We start from the raw sequence: 13,809 nt of genomic DNA, 5'->3' as shown, positions 1-13,809 counted from the left end.
ACAATACCATGTGACTTAATTAATTTAACTTCCACTGTTTCCTGATCCCATTACTCATAAGCTGTTCCGTCTATCATGAGCCTCATTGTTGGTGTAGTCCTTCAACTTCTCCTTGATGAATAAAGATTAAACAAATATCCGCTTGTCAGAGCTAAAGTTGATACTTTAATGTAGTGTGAGAAACCACAGCAGCATCATCAATCTCGATGCCCTGCGCCATTTTCAGTCGATTTCATCACTTACTTCTTCTGCCCCGTCAGGCCTGTGGCAAGAGCACCATGGTGCTGCACAGCTACGGCATGCTGCTGCCCTGCGGCATTGACAAGTTCCATGGCACCGAGTACGTGTGCTGCCCCTCCTCCCGCATCGGGGAGTCAGCCCCTCCTTCCCTGCCGTCCCAGGAGGAGGACGAAGAGGAGGAGGTAGAGGATGAGGAGATTGACGAGGCCGACCTGGATGAGGAGGAGGCTTTAGAGGACAGGTGAGCAGTCGGTAGTTGTGAAGGGGGGGGGGGGGGGGGGGGGGAGGACAAAGTATGTGGCTCCGTGCATGATCATGGCATGTCTTTGAAATATTGTGAGCATAATATCCGCTCTCTTGCGAAGGGCAGGTATTATTGGCCATCTGGATGAATTAAACTGTCGTGACATTGACCTATGGCAGCTGCTCTGCCTTGTTTGATAAATGTCTCCTCTCCCTGGCTTCCACCCCTTCACTCAATCACCTCCGCCCTGCTGCCCCCCCCCCCACCCTCCTCCCTTTCTCAGTGAGACACCAGCTGATGAGCAGCCCACACAAAAGGAGGAGCCCGTGGATGAGGACGAAGATGAGGAGGAGGAAGATGAGGACGAATACCACTATGTGTATGAGGACGAGGAGGTGGACAAGGACGATGAGGATGAAAAGAAAGAGAGCAGCAAAATGTCAGAGAGCCAAGATGAGGACAAGACTCTGCAGGAAGTGAAAGGTTTGTAATGAGTCCTTTTAAATTATAATGTACCATCCTCCATCCTTCTCTCTCTCTCTCTCCCTCTCTCTCTCTTGCTCCTTGGCACTTTGCCTACCACTTAAATATAATCAAACCTTTTTAACTTTTAAACTATAGGCAGTTATGCTTAAATCTCAGCCAGACTGTAATTAGATAAGTGTATGCATCAGCAAATACCCTTTTCTCCAGCTCGCAGCAGACTCTGTGACGTACTGTTCTGCTTTATCAAAGAACAAGTACAAATCATCCTGTCTTACTTGTAGCCAAACTGCTGCTAAATCCTGCTCATCATGTACAGAGAGAGTTGCTACCCAGGTTTTTTTTTTCTTTTGCTTTGTTAAATTGTATTCATAGATTCATAATAGTACTGATAAGGAGTGTTTGATGGTAGTTTTCTGGGTGTTTGTAATTGAGACTGGAATTAAGTGCTGCCCCTAGTGGTCGGATGATCTAACAGCTGTCCCCTGACAGCGGTGTGCACCCTGGAGGCTGAGACTGGCCCCTGCCGTGCCTCCATGCCCCGCTGGCACTTCGACATGAGCCAGAGGAAGTGTGTGCGCTTCATATACGGGGGCTGTGCCGGCAACCGCAACAATTTCGACTCAGAGGAGTACTGCATGGCCGTGTGCAAGCGCCTGAGTAAGTCTCACGTGAACGAGGCCCGCTTTGACAACAACCCCTCTTCCTCTCTGTGCTTGTGTCTTTGCTGCAGACTCTCTGCTGAAAACTTCTTTAGAATAACGTAGTTTTAGTCTGTCTCTGAGTAGTTCTGCAGTCTTCAGCTCTCTCATCAAATCACCACAGCTGTTGTTGCCACGTCACCTCCACCGCAACAATTAACACTAAATTCACTCATCATCTTCTTTATATGTGTTACTACTTTGTTGATATATCTAGGGCATCAAACATCAAATAGTAGCAAATATCCACACATAAGATGAAAGCAGATAATGTTTGGTATTTCTGCTTTGTAAATGACTAAACCATTTATCAAAATTGTTAGTGGTTAATTTTCTGTCAATTTATCAATCAACTGTCACTACTAAATTGGAACTGTTGACATTTTCAGTATTAATATCAGACAGAAAGAAATTGAGCTCATATTAGGTTTTATTTGAATCAGAATTGTTAAAATTAAATATTATGTACTGCCCTTACTCACAAAGACATGTATTATTTATTGATTACTGTTCATTCCATTATCATGTGTCAACCAGTGCACTTCCTGTCACTCAGAGCTGGGTATCAAACCTCAATACTTTTTGGTACCAACTGAAATTTGTCTTAAATAAAAATCATCAAAAACTGTCAAGTACAGAAAGCTGGCATTGAACGCTTGCTTGCTTGCTCAAAATTTTCTGATTTAAATCATAATTTTCACAATTTTGTTTAGACAATGTTGAACATTTGGAAAGGTCGGTTTCTTTTGTTAATTGAAAAAAGGCTTTTTAGAAACACATCTTTATTTTACTTAAAGTAAGGCATGTTTTTGGAATTGGTACCAAAACTCAGGTATGATATTAGTATTAATATATACAAACAATACCCAGCTCTACTGTCATTTCCTGTATTCTAGGACCTTACAAGTACATCCTTAATTGGAATACAAAAGTAAAATTAAAGTTTCATTAGAAAATCCCCAAATCCAAAAAAATATGACAATATGTCATATTTTTACTTCACTAGTCTTCCTCTTTCTTCTTAATTTAGTGTTCATTCATATGCATGTCATCTTCAAACACGCTTTTTTTCCTGATTTTTCTGTCTTCTTTGTTTGACTGCCAGTGTTCACTCCTGCCATTTGTTCATGTTTGTCTGTTTGCTGTCAACAACAACCTGTCTGTTTGCACACTGAGCGCTGCCACTACTATTGCAAGAACCCCACCAGCACATGTCAGCAGGCCCCATTTCTGTACACCTAACAAAGACTTCACTTTTCATCAGTTCAAACACAGTTCATGACCATGACCAATTGGATTTTTCTTTTGCATTTTAAAAAATAAAATGATGTTAGGAGCTGAAGCAGTTCAGAGCGGAAAATATGCGTTTATCCGTTAACCTTTGCCTCCTGTTTTTTGATGGTGGGGTGAAACGATGAGGTTTCTTCCTGTTTACGAGCCCGCAGCGTTATTATTATTGCTAGTTGCAGCGATGCAGGGAGTGAGTCCTGCGTGAGTGTATACCGAGGAACCCAGAACAGAGCCCTCTGGCCTCTCCCCCTCAGATGACCCGGGCCGTCAAACATGGAGATATTTCCATTAGAGTTTGAGATGCGACCTGTCAGCAGAAAGCCGATGGGAAGATAAAAGGAATGCGAAAGGAAAGACTGTCAGATTCTCTTAAATTTATCCGACTTACCGAGGGTAGAGGAACGCCTATGAGAGGAGTGCCTCTGTGAGGATTTTTGTCCAGCTTCAATCTGCATTCCACTTTCATCTCTCTTTCTCTCTGTGCCCGGTTGTGTCTCTTTGTTTTTTCTGCCTACCTGTGTCCGCGTGGATCAGCCAACCTGTCTGTCTCTCTGTCCGTGTCTCTCTGTCTGCCTAGTCGTCCAGATTGCGTGTCTGTCCGCTCACCATCTGTTTTTGAATTCGCAGCCATGCCTCCCACTCCTCAGCCCACCGATGATGTGGACATCTACTTTGAGACCCCGGCTGATGACAAGGAGCACAGTCGCTTCCAGAGAGCCAAGGAGCAGCTGGAGATCAGGCACCGTAACCGCATGGAGAGGGTGAGTTACCGGGTCCTGTCAGGGCGCCAGTCTCTGATTAAAGAGGCAGTAAGTAGGGTTTTTACTGCTCAGTCACAAAATATGACTGTTATATACATTATTTGTGGTATTGATCAATACTTGTATATCAAAGGCTTTTAAAGCAGCCCAAATCTGTCATGGAACAAACTTTTAGTGCTTGCTTAATGGCTGTTTTTCAAGCCAAAAGATATAAAACAAAGCAGGATTATCCTCACAGAATTATGTATCGTGATAAACATGATAACATGATAATTATTTAGGGCACTGATGAGGTGACAGCTGTCGTCCCTTCTTGATTCCTCTCATTAAGAAAGACCTATAGATAAAGACAGACAGTTGGGTTCATAGACTGTATGATGAGGATGAGTTAGAAAAGTATTTGAATCAGTCTTTCTCAGTAACTGTGATGCTGGTTTTGCTCTTTTTTTTTTCAAAAAAAGTGAAAAAAAAATGTTGGAAAATAGGATTTATTTTTTCAAATAAGAATAAGTATTATATTTGTATAGTTTCAGTAAGAGTGAGCCGAGCCTCTTGAGAGAATTCAGGGACAAAAAAAATGTGCAAGTCAGTTGATTCACAAACTTCGCAAATGTTCTTAAAACTTGAAAATTTGAAAGCAAGAATAAAGCAAGGAGCAAGGTCATACTTAACGGTTCACTGACCCCCAACTTTTGGCAGTTTTTCAAGTTCACAGCTGACAGTAGAGGCTTTGCGGACATTTCAACGGGGCACTTGTTTTGGCACACCTCAGTTGTTTCTGGGGTCAAAATTGTGACCCTCATGTTTTTTATAACAATCGGCCCACCTTGCATCTCGCTTCATTTCCTATTCTCTCTCTTTGTCTCTGTCACTCCAGGTAAGAAAGGAGTGGGAAGAGGCTGATCGCCAGGCTAAGAACCTGCCCAAGGCTGAGAGGCAGACATTGATCCAGGTAAGACACTGATCCTTCCTACTGGGAATCCCCCCCTTTGTCCCTTTGTTTAGGTGAGATATGACAGCTTACAGGCCCTGGGTCCCTCATTCCCTGTGCCATCAAAGATCCCTTTTCCCTGACCGCTCTATCTTTATCACTCTAAGGCTAAATTAGGGCACCGTCTGAATGGGGAGACTTCTAAATGAGTCCCTAACTCCCCTGACAAGCCTGAGAGGCGACATGTGAAACAGAGAGCTGTATTTTTTTCCTTCTATTTTTTAAGTAGAAGTTGAAAGCTCACACTGTTTTAGGTACATATACATTTTTATATGCATATACTTTTGTTTACAGCACTTCCAAGCCATGGTGGAGTCCTTAGAGGAAGAGGCAGCCAGTGAGAAGCAGCAGCTGGTGGAGACTCACCTCGCCCGGGTAGAGGCCATGTTGAATGACCGGCGCCGTCTGGCCCTAGAGAACTATCTGGCTGCCCTGCAGGCTGACCCCCCCAGGGTAAACACCACACACCGGCCTCTGAGAGCATCTTTTATCCTCTCCTCACGTCTCTCCAATCTGTCTATTGCTTTTTCCTCCCTCAGTCGATGTGCAAACACATTAACACACACATTTCTGTCAGACCACACTCAGCCTCACACTACTTATGGCCTGTGGCTAATCTCATATCCTGTCAAAAGACCCTCTGCCAACTTTCAATTCATCATGAGGAGAATGGATTACTGTAGCCAGAAAAACACACATCCCAAAATCCTCCATGAGTACAAAGTCAATCACATTTGAACCTACAGCTATAATCCCTGTGTCAGTTTTTTTTTTTTAATTCCTCTTATCTAATAGTCTTTTGATCCTTTTGCCAGCACACAGTTTGGCACCCTGTTGCAAGGTGCTGGTTGTTTCTCTAACCAGCAGTGTTGGACTTGTTACTGAAAAATGAATTCATTAAATATTTTTATTTTGTACCCATTTCATGTGGAATAATGTTGCCCAAACTGAGAGTAGTAATTCCTTATCGTGCTTCTGTTACACCGCCAGCGTTGGTAATTGCATCATCTGTGGTGCGATGTTATTTCAGGAGGTGCTTACAAATTATTTTATGTCATGTTACATGCATTGATTTTTTTTTGCACTTCACATTTGACAGCAACGTTCTTGTCGTGTTTCTGCTCAGTTATAACAAGTTGGCAGAAAGAGATCACAGTGTGTGCTTACGTCTAATAACAGCAAATAAGTTTCATCATTAAAATCCAATAAACCAGAGGCTGATGAAAACTGAATGTTCTGAATAAAAAAGCTTAAGTTATATTTTTTAAGATGATAATAACAACAATTTACAATTTACAGAGTGGTGCCTGTAAAATTAGAATAAGGGAAGAAATTGCTGTTGCATCAGTGATGTCCACATGAGGCAGGAATATTACATCAATATACACTTAAATGTTTAAAGGCCTTGTTTTACCATCCAACACTTCAAACCACCCCTCTTCCTCCTATTGCATGTCCCCCTCAGCCCCACCGCATCCTGCAGGCCCTGAGACGGTACGTCCGCGCTGAGAACAAGGACCGCCAGCACACCATCCGCCACTACCAGCACGTCCTGGCTGTTGATCCTGAGAAGGCTGCTCAGATGAAGTCACAGGTCAGTGTTTGTATCCTGCTGATTATGACCGATCAGTGTCCATTACAAGCTCCCAGAGCCCAAGGTGATGTCTTCATGATACTTGTGTTATCCGATCAACAGACAAAACCCCTCGAATAGTCAATTTACAAATATATAAAAGAGAAATGCAGCAAATCCCATTTGAGAAGCTGGAGAAGTTGGCATTTTTGTTAGATTGAATTATCTCAGACTTAAGTGATTCATCAATTCTTCAAATTAGTTAATTGGTGCCTGCCAATACTTCGAGGTCTTGCCTCCTTCCTCAACTAGTTTTGGCAATGACGACGTACTTTATTAGAAGCTGTGTCAGTAAATCTGAAACCTCTCAAAGAGCCACTTGGAGATCTCACACTCTTGCCTATTTGTGCTCAGACAGGGGAGGGATAATGATGTCTCAGGCTGCTCCTCTCTGCCCTGTTTCTAAGTGTGTAGGAGGTAGAAGAGTGCATGTTTCTCTGAGTTGAAGCCCAGGAGGAGTGAGTAGGCTTGTCTGACGGAGGGAGGGAGAGAGGGAGGGAGGGAGGGAGGGGTGTTTCATTCACTTAAGCCTCAGCCGAAGATTAACATTGCGCAGGTCTTGTGTAATGCTGGACTCTGAGCTGCTGCACAGGGATTTGGCTGGAAGCTCTTCTGTTAGATGCACTTGCATATGTGTCAGTGCCCTTCGACACCATTTATAGTTATCCTCCACCATTAAAGATAACACAGCAGATGGATGAAACAACATAGTGAGGAGGGGAAAAAAGGAACCAGAGGGTTACTATTTAGATGAATCGTAGGATCTGGGAGGCGGCGAGCCTTTGTGCTCAGTCATGGGAAGCCAATCTGTATTGTTTTGCTCTCGCAGTGTTTATTTGTCAAGTCTGCATGCTCTGTATTTCTTCACCCAGCCAGACTTGAAATCTGCATTGTCTGTTTTAGCAGGCTCTCCTTGTTTGTGGACGTGACATGTGACTTAGAGATGTATTACAAAAGAATCCATTGTAAATAGGGAAAGGCTTGCTGTGCTTTATATAACTGGGTTATGTGATGTTCTAGGATCAAGGTTATACTCTTTTTTCTTCTTTTTTTTTGATAAAAGCCTCACCTGTCAAGCTTAGGTGAAGTTGCTTGATGCGTCGAAATCTCTATACCAACATTGGGACGTGTAATCTTCATAATGAGGATTGTTTGTCAAACATCAACAGGAAGGTGTCACAGGAGCTGCAGCCGTGCCTTTAATGGGAAAGGTGCTTTATTGCCATCTGTTGCTGGCTCTGGTGCACTGCAGCCATGTGTTAGAAGATGAAAACAGTCAGTCATCATACTGAGAAATAAACACCAGTTACCTGCCAAGAGCTGGCCAGCTTTGTCAGTGGCTGGTAGCTTTTCATATTCTGCCAAACACTTTGGCAGCAGAAATTTGGAAATAGTTCTCTTTTCTAAACATTAAATTTCTGGTAAAAAATGAATACAGTGAAAGTGACTGGAGAATTTTTAGAATACACAAAGTTTTGTGTCTAGTCGATCAAAACAGTCTATTTTTTTGTTGGTTTTGTTTTGTCGTGATCATTGGGACTGACAAGCAGTAGATCCTGTCAAGACACTTCAGGGCTTCAACACTGATTTGAATATTACATGCAGCAACTTGTTTTATGTCTGCACGTTGGCTGGCTGTGAGTGAGTGAGCTCTCTACCAGAAGGCACATTTCTGCCATTTCTGTGACAGTTCTGTTTAAATTTGTGAACATAAACAACTCTCTTCTGTCAGTATATTTATATTCTGGGCAGAGAACAGTTAGCTGTCTGTCCTAAAATTTGTACTGTGTAGTCATTTAATATCTCCGCCAAGCGTAAGCCTGGAGGGGATCATGTGTTTAGTCTTGTGTGTGCGTGTGTCCGTGTGTGTGTGTGTGTGTATATCTGTCCGCAGCTAATCTCACAAACTACTGGACCCACCAGGCCTAATATTTTTTGTGCACATTTATGACTGTATGCTCAAGGAGCTCTTGTGGTTGCGGTGATTCACAATTTTTGAAAAACTCGACTGCTGACTGTCAATGGCAGAAGTTCAGATAAATATTAAGATTCCTTATGAGCATATTGTAAAGCTTAAACTTTCGTCTTTTCAGCAGCCCTGGCCATTTTACATTACATCATAGCAAAAGGTATTTCCAGCAATCAGCAAGGCTAAAAATAGGGCTTACTTAGTCTGTCAGAGTCCACATTTTTGGCTTTGTTATGGCTCAAAAACTGACATCCATAGAAAAGTTTGGTCTAATCTTGAACCAGAACATCTGCAGATTATTACCATACCTGATATGTTACTATCCACTAAAGTTAGGCACAATTAGAGATGAATAAATCCGCATTTTTGTTATTTTTACCTCCATCTTGCCTGTACACACCTAGCAGAGATCTGCCCTCTACTGAGTCCGCTCTTCTAGTTAAAATTGTCTGTTTGTTGGTTTCACTGATTGATGCCTTCTGGGATAAAACATCACTAAATGATCTGTAACAACTGATAATGTTGTGATGGTATCATTTTGTAAGATGGCTACTGGCTAACTAACTAGATGAAACAAATAGTGATCAAACACACAACTTGTTGCATGTAAATACAGATGTAATTCATCTTCACCTTCTTCTTCTTCTGTCTCCTGTATCTTCTCTTCCTGTTGACACCTGTTTCTGAAGACAAATTTTAATCCTCTCACATGCTTTATCTCAAGTCAGCACCATGTTTCTCCTGCGTGACACAATGTCTCTGTGCATATTTCCAAACAGGAGAGCCAATACTGTAATCTGTGATGCTATTAGGTGACAAAATGTATAACCTCTCCAGTGACAATAAACTCAAGAGTGAATTTCAGGGGGATTTTCTGGGATAAGGGTTCATTTTCTGGTTTATTAATGTTAGCTTTTAAATAAATACTATTAGAATGAAAATCGTATACTAATAGTTCACAAATCACTCTGTAATTGGTTATCACTGGATTAGGGTTGAATCAATTATTCAATTAATGGATTTGTGGAACACCGTGAAATGAATCACCAACAATTTTAATGAGTGATTTATCATTTACAAAGTATTTTATCAAAACATTCCCTGCTTCACCAATGCAAGGTTTTTCAGCTTTTGTCTATCTTACATCATTATAAACTGAATCCCATTGTGCTTTTAAGTGTTGTTCAGAAGCAATTGGAAGACAACACTTTGGGCTTTGGGAGCTCACGATGGGAATTTGTCCATTTTTTTATGGCATTTCACAGACAAAACAATGAATCCTCTGTAGAGAATCATCCGAGATGCTGAGAATAAAACACATCTCCATTCAGGGGGAACATTTTCACTTTGATGTCATCATAAAAATACAACAGGATTTATTTGTCATTTTGTCTTTTTTTTTTTTTTTTTTCCTCAACTCCAGGTGATGACCCATCTGCGTGTGATCGAGGAGAGAATGAACCAGAGTCTATCTCTGCTCTACAAAGTACCGTATGTGGCCGAGGAGATTCAGGATGAAATTGGTGAGTCATGTTCTGTCAGAGGCCCTTTGGGCATCTTGGAGGACGGATTGTGTGCTGTAATAACAACGAAGTGAAATGAAAACAGTGATGGAATCTGCACATGTGCCAGACAGATGAAGCCAATACATCACATTTCCTCTGTGCCCTCAGTGGATTGTTTTTCTTATATCTGGTGCAAGCTGACATCTTGCGTAAAGGGAAACACAAATATAGGAGTAGACCAGTAGACACAGTCTGTAAACCAGTTATCAGAGACAGAGAGAAACATGCTGTCTGTTTCTCAGTATGAATTTGTGAAGGGGAATTTAATACAGCTGCTACTCTCTGTTTCTAAGGGCCTCCGCTCACCAGCTCTCATTTTTACAATTAGATCTAAAGCTGGAAACTGTATTTGGGATGTTTCAATCTCCAGTGGTACAGTTTTAGGCAGTCAATGTCCGGTACATTTTATTATTGTCTTTTGTCTCCTTTGGTTCATTAAGGAAACCATAGCATGGTGTTGCAGCACAGATTAAAGTGGGGCGGGTGCAGTGACAGAACTGGGTCACAGCTTTCACCATGCTGCATCCTGTTGGGAGATGTGTGGATTTACATGGAAAATAGCTCTCAGAAAAATACTAATTGGTAGTTAGCAGAAATGGGAGCAGATGTGTCTTGCAGCAGCAGCTCTGTGATTGTTGGGAAAACCAGTTAACAGTAATTGGAGAAACCCTCATTTTGCACATTGCTGCCGTGTCCCAGGTTGGCAGGTGTTAGCATATGCCAGGATGTCTCATACTCATTTGCTCTTTATTACAGATGAGCTACTCCAGGAGCAGAAAGCTGACATGGACCAGTTCCTGTCGTCTATCTCTGAATCACAGCCAGATGTCACCGTGTCGTCAGAGGAGAGTGTGGAAGTCCCCATGTCCGAGGGCAAACCTTACAGGCCCTTCCAGGTCACATCCTTGGGGTCCCGTTCAGAGCCAGAGGGTGAGCAGCTCCAGCCTCAGAAACAGTCACAGGCAGAATAATGAGCGTCACAGTGGCTGTGTGGAGAACAATAGGCCATACACGCTTTCTGAAGGACATTGGTGACAAAGCACACCAGAACTGTTGCACAGTGAGGGAGAATAGCCATGGGTATGGACTATCTGCGCCTGCACAGTTCCCTGTGGCCTAGCCTTCAACGCAGCACCACTGAAGTTCAGATAAATGCACAAAGCCTCAGGCTTTGGTGCTGAGCTGGGGCCAAAGGCTTAGGAACAAAAATGTGACGGTTATGATTCTCTTTTTGGTCACATTTGTGCCAAACAAAGGATTGAATCCTCAAGGAGACAAAAGAGTGATGGATGGAACGCTTTCAGGAAAATGGAAGGCAAATTACCTCACAAAAATAAATCCCCAAGTAACATTTATTATACATGCCAACACCCCAGAGGGCTTAGACACAGCTAGCCAATTTTGAAATGGCTTGAAGTTTTTTAAGTTTGGTTATCTCTCGAATTTATTTTCAGACACTTCCCTGCTGGACTCTTTTCCTAATCAATTAACACAGATTGATAATCCTGCCTTTTCTCTGCTCACCTAAGTTTTCTCTCTTCTCTCCTTCCCCTTTTCTATTCTTCTTTTTTCTGTTGCTCATTTCTAATGCCAAGGCGATCTATCAGACTCCCCACGTGCCTTCAAGAAAGGTTGGTGCCTCTGCTGCGTCTTGTTTTTCTCGCTACCCCCCCCTCCTCCCCTCCTCCTCTCCTCATCTCCCAAGCCATTCCCATCTACTATTTTGTTCCTCTGTTCTGCTTTTCCTTATCCTTTGGTGCAGTTTGGGATCTTCTCTCTCCCACCATTGCTGCTATTTTATCAGAAGCCATCTGGTGGTTAATTTTCTCCTTTTTTTTGATGACTCACTTAGGCTACGTGGTTGGGTCTCAGTTGCTCCTATGCCTGGCCTTTTATCATAATATGATTATCACCTCATGCTGAATAGCGAAGTCTGTGGCTTTGACGTCCTGGAGAGATAGGTCACAGCCACCTCCCCTCGTAGAGAGACTCTTCAGTCATGTGTCTGCTGCCATCCCTTACTCAGTACATTAGTCAAAGCACCTTGCTTAATTATTCCCCCCGCCCACGTACTCATTCCCTTCATCAGTCGCCCTCTTCCTGATAGGAGCTGTGTGATTTAGTGGCCTTGTCTGAGGCTCAGTGTTTCCGCTGCTGACCCACAACCCAATCTAAATTGGCCTAATTTGTCCTCCAAGACCTGAGACAAGGATGTAGTTACCTGTGTTGTCTGATCTGGGCTTAACCTTGTGATCTCACTCTTTAAATTGAATGAACTAAACATGTTCCACTAATTGTTGAATCAAAATTATATATTGATTTTTTTTTTTTTTTAAGTGGATGCTGAACCTCCCCTGTTGTATTTTTCCAGAGAAGTTTGTCCCCCTGTATTTGCTGTTGATTTTGTGTTTTACTTGTCAAACCTATAGTAATGCTGCAACTAAGGATTATTTTCATTATTCATTAATCTGTCCATTTTTTCCAAGTAAATCTACAATATTTCAGTCTATAAAATGCCAGGAAAAGTGAAATAATTCAATTTAGATTATCCAAAAGAAAGAAAAATCTGCAAATCCTCACATTTCTGTGGATAAAACCAGCAAATGTTTGGCATTTTTGCTTGATAAATGACCTATCAATGGCCAAAATTGTCGCCAACCATCTGCCGATTGACTAATCGATTAATGGACTTATTGTTTCAGCGCTCGGTCAACCCATGCAGATGAGGTCACATTGCTCACATAGAGGTCACTGCTATTGTTTTGTGTGTTGTTGTGACTGGCTGTGCACTATGTGCACCCTGCAGTACCATCTGATAACATGCCAGAGTTTCTGATGTCACTTCTGCTGAGTGAGGCCTGTAAAAACGCATCATTGTTCCTCGCTTAATCCAAAGGCAATTGTGCTAATCTTAAGCGTTTGGTATTGGCTGACTTGCAGCATCAGCAGCAGACAATAAGCCTACACCAGACTCGTTGCTGCTGTGCATTGTTCAGGACCCTGCCCTGACTGCCTCACTTGCTCGCTCTCCTCTCGGTTCTTGATTAATTCATGAAATATCTGGTGTGTGTATTAATAGATCCTGTGCCTATTTCAAAACCATCGGTCTAACATGCATATTTGACACTCTGGCCCAGTTTTTTGTCTTAGCCACTTACTTACTAATCATCTGTTAAAATCTCAAGGGACTATGAAGGATTTTTAGATGAGGAACTTCAGTGATTCATAGTTTTGACCATGAAATCGGAGATAACTGAAGGATGCAAAATGCCAGGATGAGTCATAATTATTTAGAGGGCTTTGATTTAGTGAGTCAGTGCACGTAACTGGATGTTTACAGAGACATCTCAGCTTTATGCAAAACACCACTTTGAGAGGGCTTTGTAGAAAATGTAAGGTCAGTGTCATGTCGGCTTCACAGTGCTCACACTGTGCTGAATGGAAGAAAGGGCTTTGTTGTCACCAGTGCACTGAGGAGACTGAGGCGACAGTTGTGACGAAAAAGAGCTGGATATCTGTGTGCAGCTGTCCACCATCAATACCACCATCCCTGTTTGTTTGTTTGTTTGTTCACGCTGCTCCGCTCTTATTGACCCGCGCTCCTTCACCTCCTCACAGGCTCCGCCATGTCTGGTTTAGACGGTCTGATAGGTGCTGAGGAGAGAATCATCAACAGCAAACCCAAGATCAGCGACAATGTGGTAAGAGCTTCATTATGACTTTTATCATTCTTTGTTTGTGTCTCAGAGCATATTTAACTCTCTAACTTGCTCAACACATGAACTGAGAGCAGCACTGTTAAAGCAAAAAAAAACACAGGAAATTCTTTTAGGATTTTAAATTGTGTTTGCAGCGTTAAATATTCTATAACAGACAACTGTCTTGACAGTTTCATTTCACTACCACAACCTCAGACCGAGGAAAATGTGCTG

General features: G+C 42.3%; 1 protein-coding gene across 6 annotated transcripts in view; it reads left to right on the top strand.

Moving 5' to 3' along the window:
• Positions 1 to 13,809, top strand: part of aplp2 (amyloid beta (A4) precursor-like protein 2) — a 54,370-nt gene that overhangs the window by 35,357 nt on the left and 5,204 nt on the right. For 3 of the 6 annotated variants that reach the window (XM_044353292.1, XM_044353290.1, XM_044353294.1), the window contains exons 5-15: positions 261 to 481; positions 768 to 967; positions 1,460 to 1,627; positions 3,586 to 3,719; positions 4,597 to 4,671; positions 5,005 to 5,163; positions 6,176 to 6,304; positions 9,736 to 9,835; positions 10,634 to 10,807; positions 11,473 to 11,508; positions 13,496 to 13,578. In XM_044353292.1, coding sequence (XP_044209227.1) covers positions 261 to 481; positions 768 to 967; positions 1,460 to 1,627; positions 3,586 to 3,719; positions 4,597 to 4,671; positions 5,005 to 5,163; positions 6,176 to 6,304; positions 9,736 to 9,835; positions 10,634 to 10,807; positions 11,473 to 11,508; positions 13,496 to 13,578 — 1,479 coding nt within the window. The remainder of the gene's footprint in view (positions 1 to 260; positions 482 to 767; positions 968 to 1,459; positions 1,628 to 3,585; positions 3,720 to 4,596; positions 4,672 to 5,004; positions 5,164 to 6,175; positions 6,305 to 9,735; positions 9,836 to 10,633; positions 10,808 to 11,472; positions 11,509 to 13,495; positions 13,579 to 13,809) is intronic. The other 3 variants (XM_044353293.1, XM_044353291.1, XM_044353295.1) reach the window with 2 other exon arrangements.

The sequence above is a fragment of the Thunnus albacares genome, chromosome 6 (assembly GCF_914725855.1).
Source record: "Thunnus albacares chromosome 6, fThuAlb1.1, whole genome shotgun sequence".
Lineage (NCBI taxonomy): Eukaryota > Metazoa > Chordata > Actinopteri > Scombriformes > Scombridae > Thunnus > Thunnus albacares.
Note: the sequence above shows the minus strand (reverse complement) of the source record. Positions and strands in the feature narration are given on the sequence as shown.